General features: G+C 34.5%; 1 protein-coding gene across 5 annotated transcripts in view; it reads right to left on the bottom strand.

The window, feature by feature from the left end:
* SPOCK3 (SPARC (osteonectin), cwcv and kazal like domains proteoglycan 3) overlaps positions 1 to 24,976 on the bottom strand; it is a 161,986-nt gene that overhangs the window by 61,146 nt on the left and 75,864 nt on the right. For all 5 annotated transcript variants that reach the window (XM_021555661.3, XM_085578000.1, XM_085578003.1 and 2 more), the window contains one exon: positions 4,579 to 4,705. In XM_021555661.3, the coding sequence (XP_021411336.1) occupies positions 4,579 to 4,705 (127 nt within the window). The remainder of the gene's footprint in view (positions 1 to 4,578; positions 4,706 to 24,976) is intronic.

Here is a 24,976-nt window from a genome sequence, read left to right as displayed (position 1 = left end):
TCAACCTTGTGAAAAATAATTTTTTTTACTTATACAAAACTTCTATTTTGTAATAGCAATTCAGTTTCTAGCAATCTCTCCTGAAGCAGAAAAAAAAGTTTGAATAGCTCAGGCATGTGACCTGAAAGCTCACAATACAGTAATTAATGCATTAAATCAATTTAAGTTATGTAAAATTACAGTCCTTAAAGTAACAACAAAGATTAAAAATGCCAATACAGATTTTTTATGTTTCTTCCCAACAAGCTGTCTTATATGGAACACACTGCTAAGAGATACAGATTATTAAGTTAAAATTTTAAAAATACTTGAAATTAATAGATAGCAATTACTTTAAAAAGAAAAATGTTAAATATGGGATGCCCTTAGAATAAAAATCTATTTCAGATTCATGCAAAATGATAAACAAAAATTGAATGGAATATTAAACTCACTCCTTCACACAGTCCAATTTTATCCCCAGCTCTTTCAAATCTCCTCATAGTATGGAATTGTAATTTGGGAGACTGAAGAAAGTATTTGAATATTAAAAAGATCTAAATCCACATACCTATCTATCTGTGGAGTCTTTCAAGATTTTTGTCCTCTTTTCTGACTACTTTTCTATACAGCTTGCATCTTAGTCTGAGAAACTAGTTCAGACCCATTGCTTTTGAAAAACATAATTATTATTTATATTTATACATACAGGATTGTCATCAGTAACATGAAGCTTTCATAGGTAAGAGAAAATATAAATTCACTATCAATATGAAGCCATCTTGAGCAAATTGCTGCTAACAGTAGAACTGCCAAAGCAATTCTGGCATAAAACCATGGGGCAATGGGCATAATTTAAAGATTTAGTTACTTCTGCTGTGTTTTCAAAAAACTGCAAGCACTGTTCATTGATCTTATTTAAGGCTATATTTTGCTGAAGTGGGACTGTCAACTGCATTCAACTTAAGAGAGAAAACTTCAGGCTCTTATACCAAACATCAGAGCTGAAATCAAAATATGCAAAATCCACTCAAAAGAAGATTCATCTGCATGACCATATTTTTTTGCCCCTCTTGGCCATTTTTGTGAAAGTCCAGCTACAATATTGTGCAATATGGGAGAATTGTTCCAACAGAATCATCCAAGCCTGAGCATCACCACCTCATCCCAGTTACACCAGGTTCACAGCATGTGCTGCACATCAGTGAGTTGCCTCCCTGGGTGGAAGAATGGCAAGAGCTGGGCTGCTGCCTCAAAACAACCCATCTGAGCTTCATTTCATGTCCTTTTATTTCCCTATTAATCCCAGGAAAGACGAAGCCACAGACAGGCTGTGTTTTTCATGGAGAATGTCAAGTACATAGGGGTACTAAAGCCTTATGAGATAGCACTGCTTGAGAATTCCTAGTGTAAAAATGCATACTGCACTTTCAAGTGCCAAAGTTTAGAGAAATGCAGAAGGTAAAAGCAGACCAACTGTAGAACATATGCAGTATTATTTAAAGGCCAGTAAGTAAAAATAGTACCACCACTGTGCCAAGGAAATGGCAGGATCTCTTTATACTGAATTTCTTCCAGCACAATGATTCATGTTCACTTTGATTACTCAACATTTCAGCATGTAATATTTTTGTTTCATCATTCTTGTAAAGCTAGTAACAAATGTCTTACATCTGCCACTTTTCTTTTACACTGATTTCATGTGACTGATTGTGAGCTGAGAAAAAAAATAAACTTAACCTGGACTGCAAAAATGAGAGGGAAACAAAATACCCTTACCTGACTCTGGAAAAGCTCAGTTTAGCAGATAACTTTTCTTTCTAGATAGTCCAGCTATTATATAATCTTTTTTTTTTTTTCTTGTTTGCTTTCCAAAGCAAAATGCCTGTATGAAGTAGCTGTAGTTACATAACTTAATTCAAGCATTTCATGGACTTGTCCTGAAAAGCAAGGATATACTCCCAAAAGAGCATCTATCTGACAAATGTCAACTGTCTGGCTGTGTTCTACAATACTATTACTATTTAATGACTTATTTTCTGAAAATGTATTATACAATTTTCCAGAGTCATTGATGAATGCTTTCTAAATACAAGAAAAGTGCTGTATAAACTCCTACTGGAACTTGATGACATAATGAAATAAACTTTGCCTGGAGTACAGGAACACAAATATTTGTCTTTAGTCAATTTTTAAAAACACTGCTCCTGAAATATCCTGGCAAGGACCTCTGTTTTGATGCAACTGGTAGCACAGAATACAAAATCCTCATATCACTGAAAATAAATAAAAATAAATATTTATAGACTAATATAGATATTCTGTGGCAATGAAAGGTTTTAGCATTTTTCTTCAGGAAGCTGAGATTTGAAATCTACCATTACAAGGCAGTGGAAGACAGAAGTACAACCCAAAACATCTCTGATGGTATGTTACTTCTTCACTGTTTGCATGCAAGGGACATTGAGGTGGGTAACATGTAGTGCTGCACTGAATGCACTGGAATGGGAGCACATTGTGCCTATCAATCCACTCATCCCTCATCATTCCCTTTGAACAGCTGCACCTTTAACACAAACTGATTTAAAAATATCTGCATCTCATCAATATTTATAGACTTTTGTACATCTAGTCCAGACCAGACCATGAGGGGCCAGAAAGGTCATTTCTACCTACAGAAGTATTTAGAGCACAGCATTGCTATATGGTAAAATAAGAAATAAGCAATGAGGTTAAACTGGGGTGATCTTTGTATTACATTAGGAAGAACACAGGGAGAGATTGAAATAAATGAAGTACACAGTATCCAAAAAATAAAAAAGTTGCTCATCCAGTATTAACTATATTAACTTATCTACCCCATCTATTTAAATTGCAAAATTGTAGAGGCTACCATCTATATTATATCTGTGTGCAGCTTGGACTTGAGACTTAAAGACTGCCTGAACATTTGAACAGCAAGGCAAAGTAAACACTAAATGACAGCATCACCTAATGTCTAGTAAGATGCCAGCACACATTTAGCTCACAAAAAAAACATAGGCAAGAGATTACAGCTAATGAAAATCAGAATACTTTTCAAATTCCTAAATTGAAATCATATTGTCAATGAAAGGAAGTATATTTTAGCTGTGACAAAGAATCCAGAATTCATTTGTAGGGCCTCAGATAAGCTGGTATAAGCATTAGAAGATTTTTAATTGCTTTCTGTAAAGGAAAAGTAGGTTCTAGACCAAATCCTTATAATTAAATGTTCAAGTTAGTAGGAAAAACATGTTCTAATGTAAAATTTAGGATAAAAGCCAAAGTATCGTCAGGGTTTAGGAAGCATTAGTTAAATCTGATGTTTTTAGTTTATCAAGAATAAAATATCCTTGGAAAAGATACTTGGTGTTCAATCCAACACCCAGTCCCTCCTGGAAACGAAATATTTTTTCTAAACTTCACACGTGACTACAGATGTGTAAACTTCAGATGTGATTGATTTGTGATTATGTACAAAACAAACAAAAATTATGGAAACTCTAAAAATCTTTAGATATTAAAGTATCCTTAAAGTATTTTGTTTAAAATATGACATGGATCTTTTTTCTTCATAAGTAACAAACAGAGCTTTTACATCTCCATCAATTTAATCTATTATTATACTTCTCTTGAGGCACTGGATACTATCTACTAATGAAACAATTTGTTAGTGTAAGGACACAGTGTCAGTAACACAGAATGCAGTAGCTCCTTTCACACTACTGAACTATATTCTGTTTCTGAGAAAAACAGGTTTATCAAGAGCCCACACTTTAATAAACAAGATTCAGTTGTTAATATTGGCTGAGTATTCTTGTGCTTAAAGCTTTAATGAAGGATGCTAAACAAATTAATCTGTTTTCAGCATTATGAAGCCCCTCCATTTCACAATTTCACCTCTGCACTGTACTAATGCAGTCCCAGGATTTTTGGACTTTAGCAGGACTAACACAAAGTATTTAATCCAAACAAGATGTGGTAAACTGACAGCAACATTTAAAAGTTATTATTTTATCTTCAAAGATATGAGAGAAAAGACAGGAGGGTAAGGATTAGAAAAGGAAGATTTGATTATGATCTTAAAACTTGCAACATGCTTTTGCAAGGAAAGCTATCCAACAATTGCTTACATGATTACATTTTTTTTCTGGATATGTTCCACCTATGTCTAAGAGCCTGGAATTTGAAGCACACCCTCAATGCTTGGCTGGGAAATCTGACTTAACATGCCTATTCTACCCCCAGCTGGGGACACCCAACACTTTTTTGCTTACCCCAAACCCCACCATGGTGTCTCGTCACACAGCAGAGCACTCCATGTGCTCCATTACATTGTGGAGCACACCTACACTCTGCTGTTCCAGCTTTTACTGGTTTATGTTTCTTAGGGTTTGCTACCATTTTGCTTTTACATCATACAAAATACTAGAATTCTTGTAGGTGGCATTCTGCAATACATTTTTTAGCCAAAACAAATAAATATTAGTTTGTTTTACAATACATAATTTTATTTTCCAAGAGCTGGAATTGATTGGAACAATGAAAGATTACTTTAGTTCTTTATTCAATTCTTACCTGAGAAGAATATGTGTGACCATCTGATCCACAAACAGGATTGGTATAAACTACTGGACACTGCTTGCAGTTTGATGAAATGGGACCACCCCTCCACTGTTTATGGCCTAAACCAGCCTCTTTCATACTGTAAGTAAACAAAAAGTATGTAATTCTGATAAGCAGTAGTAAAAATAGAACATATTCAGGGTATTTTAATGAGCCTTTACAAACAGTAAGCCATACATACTTTGAACCATAAAGTTTTCTTTTACTTAAAAGGCTGTCAATGTCTTTGGCATAACTTCTTCACCTTTGTACTTTACTCACTGTAGTGATACTTGATTCCTGCATATTATTTCACTTTCTAAGACATATGAGTAGAAAAGAAATGATTAAGATAATGCTTTGGGGACTGTTACACTTATTGATCAGTGAAAGATGTTGGAATTACATGGCATTTACTCTTTTTGTTATTGAACAGTATGAATAGAACTATATTCAGAACTAAATACTGATATTTTATGAGGCAACATTTAGGTTTTAGAGATCTGCATGATAAATACTTCTCTAGTAACAGGGAGGTGGTCCAACTGTTTGCCCCACTTTGAACACTGTCTTTCACTGTCTACAGTTTGCAAAATTCAGTCAAAACTCAATATATAGTCTAAAGGGAGAAAAACAAATTAATCTACTGGACCACAGAATCAATCTACACAATCATATATGTATATCTTCATATAAACATATACAGAGCTATATGGATTATTTCAATTTAGGAAAAGGCTATGCTGAGTCAGAATAAAAGTTTAAAATAAGTTACTGATGCTTCTTCACAATATTTTATAGCTTTCAGTTTGTGATATACAGCCATCTTCAGACTGACATGCTCTTTCTCTGTAGCTTTCAATTCATTATTATTCATTAATTTTTCCAGTATTTTTTTCAACTATGAAAGCATTTAGCAGCCATTGTATCATGAAACAGCTCCTTTATGACCTAAAAATATATTAAGTTACTTCTTGCATATAAATAAAAAATAAACAATAGTGCATGATTTTTATATTGGGTTTGGTTTTTTGGGTCTTAATACTACTGAGAATACAGCAATGACTTATCAGAACACACACAAATGTTCAAACTTATATAATCTCAAATCAAACATTCTTTCATGGAGCAGAACTCTCAGAGAACTCTTTCACCTACAGATAATCAAGAACTATTTTGCTAGTAATGAATCATTTTTTGAGAAGAACTTGTCTGGAGTAATAAAAAGAAACATGAGAAAATAAACTCCTCATCCTCTGGTTTTATAATGAGCAGAGTAAAAGGCTAAAAGCATACACCTAAGAGTAAACTGGTGATGACAAAAAACAAAAGCCCATTTCCAAGTCATGCTAATGTTTATGTGAATAATTTTAGCTGTAAATGTGGTCTTTTAAAAAAAAAGGAAAAAAAAAATCACAGCAATCACAGAATTATAGAAGTTTGCATTCAAGTTATGTTGTGTAATGAAATTCTGAACTGCACAGATTTTTTACAGTGTAAACAGGAAGCTGAAATGCTGCATACAGAAGGTGTCAGTTACTACTGAAAAAGCCAAAAATAGATTTAGTTTTATGTAGCATAATGGATAATAAAATATCAATGCAGGAAGTTTTTATGTCCACCAGGAAGCATTAAAAAGGAAACAATTTGAACATACCACCTTAATTAACAAGTAGCAATCCTTTCTGATGAGTTGCACAATTTGAAGACAAAGCAAAAATCATCCTGTTTCCATTATAGCAAAAAAAAAAGATAAACTGTGTCTTTGATTATGTACAATATATAGTAATAATTAGACTATTGCTGCTTCTTTCACTTGACTGAAAGCATTCCAGTCATTCACATGAGTTCCAGCATCATTAGATTATACAGATGGCTGCATCTTTCTCTAACTTCTTGTTACTTTTATAGCTCACAATTATCCAGAAGTGCCCCAGTAGCCTGAGGCTACTGACAGGACAAGCATCCCAACTATCAACCTGATGCAATTTCTGTTTATCAGAGATACAGTAACTTTAAAATGATGTACAAATAAATTGCAGAAGTTCCAGACATCAATAGAGAGAACCTCATTGACATCAGCAAAAAACAAACTGGAAGCAGAATTTGTGTGGCACACAGGGGACTTGGTGTAGATGCCTAAAATAAATCAAAGAAAGGACTACTGGTGCTTAGTGTTTTCGTATATATACATGCTTGTGTATGCTCTTGATGAAGACAAAGAAAGACAGAGAAAGGAAAAAAAACCCTCCTGTTAGATGAAGAGAAATAAAATCACCTGAAGCAAAAGAGGTATCTCAGACAGGATCACAAGGACAATGAAACTAGAACAAGCTCAGAACACAGTTCTGTCATGAGCAGAGAGGTATGAAGAAAACAGAAAATATTTGATATAGTCAGAGAAATTACCTTCCTCAACTGAACTCTGCTTTGTTAGGCTTTTAGTACAATGATGCTGAAAGTGCACCATATTACCAAAGCTACTGAACAGCTATTTTTGACTGTCAGACACTGACAGGTAAATATGAAAAGTCAATTAAAAATATTTTCAATGCCAGTTATGGTAGATATGTGCATTTTAAAAAATAGCTGAATAATGCAATTTACTTATGTACTCAAACTTTTCCTTTCACCATTATTTAGCTACATCAGATTTGTTTCTGTTGACTATTTCTTTGCAACCAGGTGTTGGTGTTATGTTTTTTACAGCTAGGCAATGACATACAAATTACTGACACGGAAATAACTGAGAAACTACTGTGATGATAAAAATTATATTGGGATATGATAATTGATATATATAAATATTCCGAAATAAGTACAAAGCTATAACACATAATTGGTTATTATTTATGTGAGATATGTAGATAAAGCAATATATATTTAAATTTTAAAATGTTAAGACATGGAAAAAAATAGCAAACAAGGCAGTTACTTCACTTCAATAAATCACTTGTTTCTTCCTTGTATTTATTATAATTCAATATGCAAGAAGACAACCCAGATGACTGCAACTTGCAGCTAATAACATTTTGTCACTGAATTTTGTGATTCTACTGCAATCACTATAAATGTTCTTGCACTTGTTAGTATGTTGTCACATTAATGATATGATGTCATAAGAAAGTCAACCTCTTCCACCAAAAATTTCCTGAAAAGGCTTTGGTACCCGTCTCATAATAAAATAACTGTTACTGAATGCAATCTCCACCTTATCTGATATTGTTGACACCTAAAGGATAAAATTAAATATATGGGCCTAATTTACAAGCAATGCTTCTGATTGCATTAATTTGCATACACCAAACTGTGCATGCCTGCCTAGAAACATAATTAGCCAATCTGCCCAATTAGTCTAGCCTATGTACCTGTTTGCAGACACAAACTTACCTTCCTGTATACACAAATTGTGCCTGCAAATACTTTGAGAATACTTAATGTAGTCCATTTAAAATTTAGCTTTGAGCAACTCTTTGGCAACATGAATTATTTAATATCTATATAATGCATAAGTGCCCTATTCAATTGAAAAATGGCATTTAATAGCTAGATTTGATAATCTTCAAACACATTTTTTCAAAACTGGTTGAAAAAAGTGTGAGTTACTAAAAATTATTCTTTGAAAGAACTCTTGCAATTCTTCTCTGATAACTACATTTGCATCTTCAGGAGGTTTTAGAGTTATTCCAATTTAGAGAGTCAGCCTGATTATGTTTTGTCATGGCCTTTGGAGGACACAATCAGCCTGTGTAAGATTAACATAATCAAAAAAAATACTTGTATCATAAAATCTAAATTGCTTTCTTTAGAGTTGCCTGAATTTCCTTCAAAGCTGCCTTTTCATGTAGAAGTCTCTTGGAAGAAAGCCATAGTTGTTAATATATTGTTAAGATTTTTCTTTCAAATGTCAAAAACCTTTAAATTCATTACTGCCAGTCTTTTTGAGTATATTATTTTCATTTGTTTCTTTACTTTGCACTACTTCTAAAAATAGTAGAAAAATCCGTCTGAATAAACCAACAACAACTGAATTAAACTGAGATAAACAGAACAAAAATTAGTAATATTAATGTGGAAATCAAAATAAAATATATTTTAACAATTTTAGCAATTTATAGATTAACATTTTTGGTAAGACATTTGTATTTATTGATAAGCAGTCTTAGTGTAGACTGAATGAGTTCGCAAGTGTACTATTTTCATAAGACAAAAAAACAAAGACTGCACCCCAACACAGAAATCATAGGATCATAGAAGATTTTAGCTTTGAAGGAGCCTTAAAGAAAATTTGATTCCAAACCCCCTCCCATGTCAGGGATACCTAACCCTACACCAGGTTGCTCAGAGCCCCATCCAGCCTGGTCTTGAACATTGCCAGGGATGGGATATCCACAACTGCTCTGGGCAACCTTTTCCAGTGCCTCATTACCCTCACAGTGAAGAATTCTTTGCCAGCATATCATCTAAACCTACTATTTTTCAATCCCATCACAAAATGCCCTTGCAGAAAGTCCCTCTCCAGATCCCTTGCAGGCCCCCTTCTAGGTGGTACTACAAGGTTTCTCCACAGCCTTCTCTTCTCTGGGCTGAACAACCTCTCTCAGCCTGTCTCTACTGGAGAGGTGCCCCAGCCCTCGGAGTATCTTTACAGCCCTCCTCTGAATCTGCTCCATCCCATCCACATCCTTCTCATGTTGGAAGCCCCACACTGGATACAGCACTCCATGTGGGGTCTAACAAGAATGGAGTGGAGGAACAGAATCACCTCCTCAACCACCGGCCATGCTTCTTTGGATGCAGCCCAGGACACAGCTGGACTTCTGGGCTGTGAGTGCACATTGCCAGCTCATGTACAGCATCCCCAAATCCTTCTGGGAAGTGCTGCTGAGATTCCCATGGGCCCACTTCTGGAGTTTGTCCAGAACCCTCTGGATGGCACCCTGTCCTAGAGGAGTGTCAACAGTACCACAAAGCTTGGTGTCATCTGCAAGTTTACGGAGATCCATTCAGGTGGAATTTCCTGTCCAACATTATTTATGGATATGCTTACTACAGATCTGACATAGTTCCATGCATGTCCTATATTTAACTAGAAATGATCACATACATATAGTTGAAGCAGATTTTGCTTAGCAAATGCCAGAGATGTGGAAAGCAATCCTGTATATAACAGACCTCATTTTCTGTCACAGAAACCATGCACTTAGACTTTTCTAAAGACAGAGGTGCAAGTTTAGTGTCAACTTAATATCTGTAATAACTCTATCACGATATCTGTTTAAATTAGCAGATCAATAAAATTACTTCAAGAGAAACAAGTGAGGCACATTTGCATAAACAATACCTAGATAATAAGACTATTAAAAAAATTAGTATTTACCATTTTTACCACATATTTTCATTTGCAGTATGACTTCTGTGAATGTTCTGCATTTTATTCCTACCTACTTTACAAATCCCACTTGGAAATCCTGAGCTACAGATGCTGTCAAATCTTTAGACTCACCCACTAAAGTTAAGAGTTGAGCATAAACTATATTCTCACTGTCTCTAAAATCTAGGCATGCTGGTCAATGAAGCAGCAAAGCACACTCCATCAGCCCACAAGTATTTGCAGTTCAGACCATGAGAATAGGGAAAAATGGCATCCATTTCCCAGTTAACCCACAGCTGAGTGAGTTAGCCTCCCTTCCTCCTGAGGAGTGAGGTTTTATTATGACATGGATGAATAACCTTGGCACACACTAAGGAAACTACTCAATTATGAGGAAGAATTATCAGAAATTAAGCAGTGTGGAACCATGCAATGTAAGAGAGGTATAACTGCAGACAGAACTAAGATTGTTGAACAAGATCAGTCAGGAGTGGAGAGAAAACAATTCACAAATATGAAAATTTATAAAAGCAAAAAACAGAGACAGAAGCCTAAACAACACTGAGGATCAGTCTGTTTCAATGAGCCATGGGATGCTATACATGTTATACTTTAACTGTGTGGCCAGCAAAGACCCAATGAGTTTCTGGAAAGAGGTGGAGAGCATTGTCTGTACAGTCTAAAAGCAAATTAGTGCCAGCTAAATATTGTGCCCAGTGGCCAATAAACGATTTTATAATTTTAGGTAGCATGTATCCTGCCTACAGAGCCTTTGTGCACTGTAAAAAGTACTTGAATAAAGTGGTTCAGAAAGCAAAGATTACAACAATAACTTCACAAATTAAGCATAAATTGGAAGGAAATCTTGGATGAAGCAGGTGTTTTGCACATGGCAGAATGAGACACCTATCAGAGGATGTCTAATTTGGCTCTTCAGCATAGTTATTTTGGCCTCCACCATGGGAGCTGGAGAACAGTAAAGTTACAGAGAAAGGTCTTTCAATTATTTTGATAATGTATGAAAATGTATCATCATGTAAATGAAAAAGACGCTTCCTTTACTTGATATTGTTTTCACATAGAGATCAAACAAAATTACCACTGACTTCATAATTTTTAAGCTTATCAACTTACCTACTGTTTTTCCTCATTCTAGTATTTAGAGGATTTCCTGTACTTCATATAAGAATTGATCTAAATATTACTTCTTTCCTTTCAGTGGATATATGCATTTTTACTCATTCAATAAGAAACTAAGGATCTAATAACTTACGAGGTTACTTGAGTGTTACAATTTTTTTTTTAAAGGCTTTATTTTAATCTATAAAATCTTATGCATTCCATCACATATCTCACTAATAATCAATATTTAAATTTTTCACAAATCAAACTGATAGAAATAAAGTTGCAAAGATTTCAATAGTTTCAGTGACTACATGGGATGCTCACAATTTTAAGTCATTCCAGAATTGAAGCCTCAAAAAATTTAATACACATTTAAGTTGACATAACATAGAAACCATATTAGAAAAGAAACTGCAATTCATACACACACACACACCCCCACTTTACAATTATGTATTATTTTAGAAAGGTTTTTAATAGTGTATATGAATTTATGAACTTAGACTTCACCTTTGATCACCAAGATATGCAAATGTCTTTCATAAGTGCTTTTTATGCTAATCTAAGTGCTTGACCTTGTAATAAGGCAGTGTTTTAATAATTTCTTAGAGATATTTATTACCTTTTCCCAGAACTGCTTTCATTTTATAAAGCTAAAAGAATTACTAAACACATTTCAAACCTATAGTTTTCTACTTTGCAAAGACAGAATATTATATAGATTTTGTGTGTGTACTCAGCCTTGCAGAGTTTACCTCTTTGAATATAAATATATTTACTATGTATTAGTTCTACTGGAAAAAGACATCAATTTGTGTTCCAAAGGAAAGCAGACATTTTTCAATGTTTTCTAAAACAGCACAGAAGCAAAAGTAAACTTTTTTGTTTTACACATTATTTAATAAAGCAGAAACCTTATTCTTTAAAACAGTAAAGACTTCTTTTTAGTCAATAGATGTAATTTTAAAAACTATGTGTAACAACCAGAGTATGGTGCCATATCAATAATTCTTAGTAGTTTGCTGAACAGGAATCTAAAACTCCCTAGTAGTAAGAAAAGTCTAATAATTTCATTTGATTATCATCACTTAAATAGGATTCCTATGTATCAGCAAATTTAGCAATTGCAAAGCTGCAAGTCAGGGTAATGGTTTAAATTTTTCAATGATTGTATATCTATTATTGAGAGAGAATTCAAAGATATTAATTCAGAATCTGTTTTGCATAATATGATGCTGTCACCTGCATTTGATAGTCCAATTAAAGACACAGTTTTCATTAGAGAGAACCTTAATGCTTCTGATTTATAAAAAAATGAATGAATAAAAATAATTTAAACATAAAACAAAATTAAAATAAATGAAACAGTCAAATCACTAATAATCACTTCTACAACCCAAAGTAGACAAATAGTAACAATATTTTGATTAATATTTATATGAGGACATCTACTCCTACAACACTGACTATGTTCAACATAATTACAGAATAATTTTCACTAGAAAATAGCTACTTTTCCTATTGGCTCAAAACACTGGCTGCCACAAAAATGCTCTTTCACCACTATAAGAATAAACTGATATTGCACTCATCAGATTCAGAACCCTGCAGAGTGATTCTCATGCAATCTATCTTTCTCATTGCCTGGCAAGTGCAAGTTGCACCCCTGCTGCCCACACTCACAGCTCTTTCTTCCCTCATGTAGGATTAGTCAGTGTCTGCTTAAAAATAAAGACAAAAAAAGGAAGAAAAAACCATTTGCAAGCATCACAGTAATCAATATCTGAAAGAAGGAATTCCATTTTCTTTCCTTAATATTATCAACATATATCTGCTCTGTTAATGACTTAAATTTATCTTCTATATACTAAACTCTTAATGCAGGATTACAGGTAGAAAATATCAGTTATTGATCAAATTCAAAAGGACATGTTTGGATTTTTTTTCTTTCTGAAGAGTAAATATAAAAGGTAACTAAAGAAACATACTTTGAATCAAAACTGAAAAATTTAAGGAGAGACATTAGTAACTATATATCTCTCCAGGTTGAATTTAACAATTCTGAGCTATTCATTAGACCTGTGAGAAATAATAAGCTACTTCTACAAAGATTATATTCAAAGTATTCATGTTCAGGGATCTGAATATCCCTTAATTGCACAAGTTACTCAGGGTGGCTTCACCCTACAGCACAAAACCTTGCAGCCATCCATTTTAACAAATGTTCTTTGTTCTTTTGCACAGCTTTGGAGTGAGTGATACTTCCCTGCTCCCCAGCCCGTTTCAGCTCTTATTGTACAGTATCTAACTCCACTCATCAGCGTGTCCATCTGTGTGGTTGATGCTGCACCCACCATCTACAGTTCAGCTTCTTAAACCTGCCAGGTTTAATTTATAGTTCTCCCCTCCTCCAGAAGTACCACAATTAATTTCCATAAACAGTAGAATTGGTATATTTTTACTTTAAACTGCTATATTACAGAAACCGGGTAATACAATTCTACCTACCCTGTACACTCATTTACATTAAACAACTTTGAATGGGACGCATACTCTAGCTAAATCAAGAATAATTCTGCTAAACAAGAAAACCACATAACAGACATAAGAGACCTCTTTATGTAGTATCTTGTGCCTGGTGCTGTGGAGCAATACAGGGACACGTAGGAATAGGACAAGAGGTAATGTCTTTACACTGAAAGAAGTTAGGTTTAGATCAGATACAAAAAGAAATTCCTCAGTAAGAGCGTGGTGAGGCAGTGGAACAGGCTGCCCAGAGAAGTTGTGGATGGCCTTTCCCTGGAAGTGTTCAAAGCCAGGCTGGATGGGGAATTAAGAAACCTGGTCTAATGGAAGGTGTCCCTTGCAGGGGGTTTTACTTTATTTTAAGGTTCCTTCCAACCAAAACCATTCTATGAACAAGGCTTGAAATAGGCCAGCTGTCTTGATAATTCTAGTGTGCAAGGATTTTCTGCCCTTAATTCTACAGCCAAAATAATTTCAAAAGCATAAAGATAATAACATGTCTGTGGTTACAGATTGTAAGACACAGCACACATCGACAGAAAATTATGTTATGCAATGGTGCTCAGGATTACAAGTACCATCAGTTTAAATTAAAACTAAAGAACTATTATCCCAAGCTAGTTTTGCTATTGTGGTTAGTCTAGATCACTTCTGACAAAGGCTGTGATGTTTTTAGATGGTGGTGTTAACCAGCTGCTAAAAGAGCGCTGTTTTACAGTTCATGAGTTTTTAAGATAAGTATCTATGTCTGTGAATCAGTATCTCATAAAAGTTCTGTATTCTGGCACTGGTTAATAGCTATGGCATGTCTGAAAGAGAGAATTCCTTTAGATCATGTAGACAACTGTCAGCTTACTGTACTGTAATCTTCCAAGTACTCTTTAGATAGATGGAAGAGCACCTATCAGCACCGATTTTCTCCTGCAGAGGCAGAGGAAAGGAGAAAAAAACAAACAAAAAACAGACAGAAAGGCTTTTCAGCTTGATATTATCTTTTCTGCCAGCATGATGTCTTCTGAGTTTATGAATTATGTCTGATAACATCAGAAAATGGGAAGATAAAGCTGACAAGCTTTTATCATATAGAGGTCTACTCAGATAAAACGTATAGCAACAAGTGCATAGTAAGATGATAAAAGAGCAAAACTGGGTTGTCAAACAATTAGCAGTGGAGGACCATCTGCTGCAGTATACTAACTTACTAGAGTGATATTCTTTTATATTGAAAGAACATAAAACTTTTTCTTTTTCTCCTTGCTTACTACTGAAGGCTAAGTTTAGTTTTGGAGTGCTTCTCCTCAAACCTGACACAGGTAGCTCAGGGCAGAGCCTGCCTAGGTAAAGACATCCATGCATGACAGAGTAAATCCCAACCATCAGCGAGTACCATTTCTATTAAACACTCACTGTGCCACAGGTCTGTACACTGTGGTCATCCATACTGGCAGATATGCAGGAATTCACTGAATGAGTATCAAAATCTGCTTAGATAAACTTCATGGGAAAAGAGGGCAAAACTGATAAAATATAAAACCCAGTTCAACAAAGCATTGCACCAGCTAAATATAATAAAAGAAAGAGCAACACCTGTACAGTCTCCATTTTGGCTGCATATTGCTTTTGTTTGCCCTTGTTCTTCAAAATTTGACCACATTTTGCAACAATACTGATGTTCCCTAAGTGCTAGTTTTAATTTGTAATATCCTTTTACCTCTGATCAAATCCAAGGATCATCAACAGTGACTTTCACTGAGGGAGAAAGTTCCCTTCTCAATTAGGAAGCAACTTAGCTTTTTTTATATATTACAAGTGATGATTTTTATAGCTTGAAAATATTCACATTTTAAATAATGTACAGTGTGTTTTACTTATTAATCTGCTTTCGTCATAGACATATTAAATCCAAAGAGATAGGTACAGTTATTGCTCTATTGAAAATAAGCCAAACAGTTTAAAAGAAAACTGCTACTTTCATTGCCATCTATAAATGAAGTTTATACATAGATTATTTGTGCTATTGCTCAAGGCAAGAAAATCAAAGAGATTTAAAATGTGAGGTTTTCTAGTCTGATAATGCCCACATATAAATAAATCATTTTACAGATGGAAATTTAATACAAAACAGACATATCCAGAATGAAATGTGTGCCAGAATAGCAATGAAAAAAAATTGTCAATAATACTGCCAAAGTAGTTTTACTAACTACTGTAATGTTATTTCACATTATTTAGCCTAGCATGACAAAAATGCTCTTTTATTATTTATGTTTGCATTTTATTTTCCCTTATGTCTGTAAGAAAAAGAAAACCTGATTCCATAAAATAATCTGATAGGCAAACAAGTGGATATAACTTATTTTTGTGCCATTAGGAAGTCAGTAATTTTCCAATCTTAATATATTTTCCTTTTCTATTAATGTTCATACACATCAGCAGTATAGACTCTTCCTTACTTTTTCTTTCTTCCTTCCTCAATTACTCTAATATGGGTCCCATAAAATGGTACCTACAAGATAACACATAATCCATTTCTTTCAAGCCACCATAAAGCATCTCTGACTGGATATGACTGCATAAATAATAAGCCATGCTGAGTGAAAACACAAAGTACTGTGATAAAGAAAAGTAATATAGAAAAATGGAAAAGAGTTATTTAAGAGAGAGAAAAACAGTAAATAAAACTACAACAAAAATGCTAAAAGAGAAATTCTTAAATAAAACAAAAGCACATTACAAAAGGTAAAACATCAATAATCAATATTTCTGGGATGGTAACACAAAGAGAATTGCGGTTCAGCTTTTAGGGCTCTGTAGTTTCACATCTTCATTCTGCAAAATGAAGACATTAAAATTTGGAAAATTCTCTGAGTATTTCAAAAACCATTCAGAATAACTGAAAAATCAGATACTTAAGACTTCACCTTTTCCTCCACTTAATTACTCCTAAAGAGTCTACATTTTCATACAGCCGGGGCCCTTGATGGTGCCTCAGCTGGACACCCCTAGTGCTCTGCATACCATAACACAATATTGATCCTGATTTAGCTGCCCAATTTCATCTTCAAAGTCATGACTCTGCAAAACAAACAATTCACCACTCAGCCTCACGGCTGAACATGCTTCCAAATACTTTGCTTAGAAGACTAACCACAAATTCAGCTTGGAAATCGCAAAATCGCAATGCAGTAAGAGTGATAAAAATGCTGCAGTGGCATGGAAAAAGGAAAAAATAATCTACTGAGAGATGACAAATGGAAATAAATTATTTTCTGCTCCCACTGTGGGGCAAAAAAAGCATTCATAATTTTCCTGGGAAAGTATCTGTTTGCAGACAATAAGGATTTTTTTAAAAAAAAACCCTGAGAGAAGACAGTGTACTTCTTCCAGCAGCATTTTTCCTTCTCTACTTCATAGTCTAGCTCAACTTTTATTTTTATTGCAGTCTTTATAGGTTCAGGCATATATAATCAACTGTGTCTTTCAATAACTAAATTACTTTGGTAAACAGTAAATTGTGGTCTCTAACTGGATGAGTATCCAGTCTGCTGATCAAATACAGAATCTTCTTGTAGAAAGCGGCTGGAGAGCTGGAAAGGAGCAGCTAAAAGGAAAGATAAAAGGAAAATAGGAGTAAAGTGACCAGAAGCAAAACTTATAACTCTCTTGTGAAGAACAGGTTTGTTACATGCCGGAAATATCAGCTGTCTTACCTGCATGCTAGCTTGGAAGATTGCTTTAGCTCTTCACACACACCTTTCTCAATCTTCCTTTTAACTAATGTGGACCAAGAGCTCTGTGGCAGTAATGTCTTTCGAAATTAAACAGATTCTTAAAATTTGCTTGGAATCTGCTGCCTTCTATATTCTCTCTTTTCCTTCATTCTGAGAGTAAATTAAAGTAGCTGAGCAATGATAGCAGAAATAAGTTATTCTGCCATAGTCATTCTTACAAAGTTAGCACTAAGTAAAGCACCCATATTCCAGGGTTTTCATCCAGATGTCTCTTTAGGTTTTTGATCCTATTCTTAACAGCTCAGAAGTGTTTCTCCTTCTGGAATGTGTCATTTATCAAGGTGGACATAGATAACAGGACTATTAAATACATTGTGAGACCTCACACAAAATTATTTCTTAATATTTACAGACTACCCTCTTCTGCATTCTTTACAAATTTCCATTGTTGTGTTTGATTTTATAACTACTGCATCTGCATAAATTTTCCAAGTTCTTCATAATGACCCTTTGTGTCTGCTTCTCAGTTGAGAGAAGAGAATAAACAATTACTGATTTTATTAGAAATTACCTTGTTTTCCAATTTGAAGATAGGAGAGGTGAATCAGAGCGTGACAAAAATATTGTACTTCAGGTAAAAACCTCCAGCATTTGTACTTTGAAGTAAATAGTTATAATGATGTCATATAACTTCTAGATATGAGTATACATCTAGAATATGAAAGAAATTCAGTTTTCTAAACATTTCAAGTGTGTACAAAAAAAAGCTGAAGCTACCCTAGAAATGTTACTGTAATAATGAGTAAGGGAATAGCAAGCCCTCCCCTCCTACTACCCAACATGTACATTTATTTTATGATAGCTAAGAGCATACAGAGGATCTTGGCTGTACCTTCATACATTTTAGAAAGTGTAGTAGCATACTCCAAATATGCAAAATCAATCATTGATAACCTCAGGATATCACTCTCCTATAGTCGTAAATTTATCATCCTACTCCTCAGCTTAAATCTCCTCTTAATCTTTTATTTGCTCCTACCTTGCACTTCTCCTTGAGTTTGGGGTTGAAGAGGAGATGATGGCTGGAGTTATTCTTAGAAGGAAGATCCAACACAAAAAGCTTGGAACATAATTTGTGTTGAATTTAGGGATCAAAACTTCAAATAAGCTTCTTTAAGTATGCAAATCTTTGTACTACAAATATTCACTGACAATTAATGTGCAAATAGTGAAGGCAAAGGCAAGAGGAACGCATTCTTCAAGATGTGCAAATGTTTTCAGAAACATTTATATTCCCAGATCTTCGGCTGATCAAGAAATGAAGTAATCCCCAAATTACAATAATTATCTTAAACGTTGAAAAATATGAAACTCTCTGACAAGAAAAAGCCCACGTAGGTATATTTCTCTACAAAACATCTTTCCCAGAGGCATTATTTCTAAGATTTAAAAGGTTGTATTTTACAACAGTTGTTATTTTAGACTCAGAACTAAAATAATCTACAGTTAAGGAAGAAAGAATAATAATTAGAAAACAGAACAGAAATTATGCCTCATACACAGTCACACTCAAAACCACAAAGAATTAAATAACTTTAAATCACAGTGAAAAAGTTAAGCACTGATGAATACATATCCTCCAAGATTATAATTTTGGATGGCTTGATCCATACGTGCTACGAACCAGTTCTACCCCATTAGTTAGAGGAGAAAAGCTGTTCTGAACATAGGAGAGAACTGATGCTTCTTTTTCTGTGTAGTTTTGTTTATTTGGTTTGGGGTAGCTTGTTTGCTTTACATTGTTTTATGGAACAGCCTAGGAATTGCAGGTCTGCATCTATTAGAAAAGTGATAATACTGTAAGCATTGTTGCTATTGCATTTGCAACTTCAGGCAACACAGTCTATAAAATAAGGGTACATCCTGAATGTTTTGCACTTTTGCAATCTTGTAAAAAACCACACTCTATTATTATAAAATGCTTATATAAATTTTACCCCAAAGTGTACCTGCTACCTGTGCTTGAATGTTCAAATGCATCACTGAAGTTCTGTGTTTGAAAGAAGTATCCCTCAAAGGAATTGAACCAGAACACGCTGGAGTCACAGCTATTCTGAGCTCAGGTTTCCTCAGGTGTAATCCCTTCTTTGCCTCCCTCAGGAATTCTGTTTAGACAGAATCTGAGTATTTCTTTGAGATTTCTGGACACACAGTCTACAGTGCCACACATCATGTGGATAGTCTGTGCATATACAATAAACCCAAAACAACTCTTCAAACCACTGGATAGATAGTGCCTGAATTAAGACAGTGGATCCCACAGATTTAGGAAGCTTTAAATCCAGCTTTAACTGGACTGTGATTGTAAGAATTTTTCGTTATTATTATTACTATTACTAGAGAAGATGCAGAGGTGTTTTGGAAAAAGTATTTGTGTGGTGTAAATAGCCCAGTATGTAGATTTTGACATTAAAAAAAAAAGGGAAATTTTTTTTTTTAGGTAATAAAAATATATAAAAGATATCGTAGTCTGTGGTGAAAGCTGCATACCTAAGCAAAATACCTCTGTTCTCCTGTAACAGGCTACAGCCCTCTGTAAAGCAAACCTATTTCAGACAATCTGGACATGTGAAAAGGGGTTTTGTATTTGATTTTAAACACAAGATAAAAATACTACCAGACACAAAACCCCCTTATATAATTGACCATGTAAGAAACAGAAACATTTAAGAGACTCTAACACCCCTTTAGCATTCTGAGTACACTATCTGTGTTCCAAAAGCAGTAGTACATTTTACTGTAAAGTAGCAATATATGCACATACTTCACTCGATGATGACAAACACCTCCAGCTACTACACTTAATGGATTTTTCAACATTGGAGACCTTAAATGTATTGTTTTACATAAATGGAAATTAGTACAATGATTTCTATTCCCTGAACACTACTGCTACTTGGTTTCACACACTATCCTTTTCCCACCACTGGTACATAAGCAAACAAGCAGATATATTCAGAGCCTATAAACACAACTTATGAACGACAACTTTCACATAAAATGAAATGCATAAGAACTGATGCTAGATAATAAAAAAAGCACCTCATTATAAGCAAAATAAAACATTAAAATCTGTGAAAGAACCCTTCATACACAAGCATCCTGAAATTCTACCATGTTCCATTACGTAGTATCAGAGTATTTCACTAATACAGAAAAAAAATTAAAAAAAAAAAAACAAAAAAAAAAAACCCCTAAGACATGAAGAAACTCCAAATTAAGCATTAAGTGATTACAAATGTTTGCATCAGCTATTTTAAAATTGATAATATTTTCTAATAAAGTACACTGAAAACTGATTCTGACAGCTAATTTTTAAAGCACCATAAAAATTTATCACAAGCTTAACACATATTTTTAGGAAGGGGCATTGAACTGTTCCCGAATTCACTTTGCCTACCTTTTCTAATAAGCAATAAAAAAATCTCATAATTTTGTATTATTTCAATATTTACAGTTGTACACAGTGAGTTATTGCTGTGGACTGCAATCACAACTTCATAGTTAAGGGTGGAGAAGTAATTTAAAATCACTGTCTTCATCATTCTTCCTAATCTTTTTTTTTTTTTTTAAATGCCATCTTTTAAAGTAGATTCTCAGGAATACTGTAAGGGAAAAGACCATTTTAAAACAACACAACAAAAGCTGACACACCATTTTTACAACCAGGACAGTATATTAACATCCCCTAGAATTAGTCAAAATTATACACTCTACCAGCAAAGCTTTCCTAGATAGTCCCATTTCCTAGTCACATTCTTTCCTGTTGTCTACTTTATGAATAGAAGTTTTCTAAGTCCCTGCTTCTTAAGAGATTGTACAAATGAGTGTGTCTTCAGCCACCAACAGCAAGATAGAAATACAGCTGAAATCCATTCTCTTGCATAAAAATCCAATCCTAATTTATAACCTCATTGCAGAATTTCTAAGTAGAAGTCTCTTGACCAAAAAAAAAAAAAAAATCAAACAAAAAAAATCATCACATGCACTGATTACCCAGTGCACCCTCTCACTCCTACAGGCAACTGAGAATCTCAACAAGCTTCTTCTTGAGCAGGTGGAAAATTAGTAGACTCAGGACTTACTAAATTAACTGAAGTCCATATGATGTAGTCTTGCATAGAGCTCCACATTTTCTTTAAAAAAAAGACTGTCATGGATTTTTGAATGGGGAAAGTATACTGGACAACTCCTGCTCTGCTAACATATAGAATACAAAGGCTCTGCTTAGGTCTCTTTTATTTAAAATCTCTTTTACATACTAAAAACAAACAAAAAGAATAAAAAAACCCCCGAGCATTAAAAAATTAGTATTTTCAGTTTTTACAGACACAGTCTGAGAAGGCCAGGGATAACGTGGTTTTTTTGTTTTTTTTCTATAAGGACAGCAATTTTTGAGTTTTGAAGCTGGACAGCAAAAATTATAAACACTGTATGGTTTAGTAACAACCTTAATAAATAGTAAGGCTGATACAGACAACACTGATACTGCAATACACAATGCATCACACAGAACTCTTCCACTAGTGTTAGCAAAAGCTCCGTACAGAGAAAGAAGGAATTCCACGAGAGGATCCCGTTTTCCTCCAGCTGTGTACCCATAATTCCCACAAACATGAATGGAGGGAACCCAAGCTCGCCAAGGAATTAACAGGCCTCCACAGCACATGCAGAATGTATGATGAACGGTGCCAGTCGCCTCCTTTCCTCCCCAATGCAATGAAATGGAGAGTAAAAAAAGAAGCTTCATTTTCTCACTTTAATAAATTAAATTGCATAGCATATAAAAATCTCCAACGTATCCAGATTTTCACCTCTCTTGAGCACATAAAAGTCTAAATTATTTTCTCAGCAAATTCAGTGAAGCTACGGCTAAGCAAATTTCCTTTTCAGTACTTTGTAGAGTGCAAGTATGATCACAATGGCATAGTTACACAACAATTGGTCTAATCAAAGCTATATAATGGTAGTATTGTGAATGAAGTAGTGTTGCTCATTAGCCTATTACAAAAGAATTACTGTAAATTCAGCCTACATGCAGCATCACTTCCTGTGCAAACAAACACAGATAATGCAACAAGCTTGAAACACTGCCAAGCTGGCAGACTGGCAGCACAAATTATGCAAAGAACCAGAAAGCCTTCAGTAGATTCAATAGAGCTTGGAGGATAAGAATGATTAAGTGTTTCTGTGTACAACTACAAATCACAGTAATGAATCAGACTAAAATTTCCAATAAGGGACTTAACTGCACCAGCTGGCCTTCTTCAGCAGCATTATAATGTGAAATGATGACATCCTCAATAGTGGTGTTTGAAACTTTCACAAAATTTGCCCAAAGCAAGTCCTTTGTTTTCCTTCAGTTTTTTGAAAGCTTGTTTGTTTTGTTGGTTGTTTTTAATAATAAAACATTGCAGCACCTAAAATGACAGGAAAGCTACAAAGCTATACTACTCCTTCTTCTCTGCTTCTTTTCCTCTTTTTCTAACCATATCAGCTCTAACAGATTTGCTTTCAAAACTGCTCAGACTACAGTTTTGAAAACAAATACAACTACAGATCTGCAATTACATCCTTTTTTTTTTTTAATCAGAAATTTAGTTGTAAAAAGTCTAAATTAGATCTCCTCTTTCCTTTGTTGCAAAGGAGGGGAGATAGCAAAATACCTCAGGTTCATAAGTATGATGTTTTGGAAATCTGGGGTACATGTATGCATACAATACGAACAAAAAGAATACATATGTATGTGTACTTATTCATTCATATCTATGTATGTGCACATATGTATGTACATGTATGTACTATATATGTGTGTGATTTTTTCTCACATATAGGCACAAATAAGCCCTTCACAAATTTGACTTCACTTTTTCTGCTTGGGAGCACAATCTTGGTCATACAGTACCCACATGAATAGAAACAGAAGGGGTTCTGGCTTTCTTTCACAGTGTTACTCTGAGCTTCTGTCACATCATCCAGGCTAATCCACATCATGCTCCAAGGCCCAACATTCATCACTTCGAAGCTGAGATGGAACATTTTCCTCAAGTTAAAATACTAAGGTGATCAAATACAGGGAAGATCTTCTGATAATCTTCCTCATATAAAATGTATTCAGACTGATTTTCCACATTCTTCAGAAAACTGAAAGAGTACAGAGTCCAAGGCAAGAAAGTGGTCTAGATGACCAATGACTTGAACCAAATGAGCACCTCAAAATGTCATTTAAACCAAAACCCTGAAGGAAGTTGTAACAAGATAAAATGCCACCACAAAATCTATGAAGCTATCCTACTACTCTACCTTAATAAACAGGATTAGGTGATGCAACATCTTTACCACTACCAGCTTCTGTGAGTCTGAAATAAAGTGACACTCTTTAATACACCTTAATAGGGAAATTGTTGTAACTTGAAGACTGCACCCATAGGTAGAAATATTACAGAATTTTTATTAATCCCTAAATTTGAGTCCTACTTCACATAGACTTGGGGCAGGGAACCATTGTCACTAAATTTATCTTAATTTCACAGATCTCTGAAGAGTCACTAATCCTTAGAGAGTGAATTCTCTATCATTGGGCCTTCTATACTGCTTACCACTACCCAGCTCTGCACCTTACAGGTGTCCAGTCTGCACACTTGTCTGGAATCTGCCTTGTGGGGCTCTACCAGAAAAAAGAGCTGCTATAATTTTTCACTTCTTACTTTTAACTTAGAGAAATTTGACTCTCTATTCATAACTGGTGAACTCTTATTATTTTCCAGTTGATCAACATCTGTAACTGAAATGTTTTTACCATTAAAAAGTTGCCAGTCCTACCTTAACCTTTACTTTAATAAAATGGGGTGAAGGTTTTTTTTTAGAATTGCAAGTATCACCAGAATCTGTGGCTTAGTTAATATTTACTGGAAACCAGTTACTACTGCTTCCTACTCTGAAACCTAAGGATAAATAATTGGAGAAGGTAAAAACTCAAAGAAATAGGGAGTTTGATATCACTACACAATAAGCACTGTCAGGTCGTTAAACATTGTTATTCCATCTTAACATGCTACAGCACGGACAAATGCAATCTATTTCTGCCATAGCAGGGAGCCTTTGTGTTGATCTGCACAATTCACATAAACAAAATCAAAAGAGCATATCAGGACTTTCACAGAGGGGGCAGGGGGCATCATGTCTTGTGGGAATTCATAAAAGAGACAGATCTACATCTGGCTAGAAAAACTGCATACACCTTCAATGCACTAAATAATTTAATGCCTCCAAGCACTGATTGATTACATTTATCAAATCAATTTTACACAGTAGTTTTCCTCTACTTATGGAAGAAGAAAGAGACTGGTTTTTAATCAGAGTCTGCTACGATCAACGAGTAAGTACAATATTAGTCACTAGGTTTTAATATATCAAAGACACTGGGATTTACTTGATTTTTGAAATATGATTTTTGGCCCAAAACTGTTTTGAAATTTCCCAAATTTCAGACTAATCATGTTGAGAGTCTTCACTGGTTTCCAGCTGTAAGCAGTCAAATCTTGGAATGGGCTGT

This window comes from Lonchura striata, chromosome 4 (genome assembly GCF_050655825.1).
Source record: "Lonchura striata isolate lonStrDom1 chromosome 4, ASM5065582v1, whole genome shotgun sequence".
In the NCBI taxonomy this organism is placed as follows: Eukaryota; Metazoa; Chordata; class Aves; order Passeriformes; family Estrildidae; genus Lonchura; species Lonchura striata.
The sequence above is the reverse complement of the archived record's forward strand: the minus strand, read 5'-3'. Positions and strand labels throughout refer to the sequence as shown.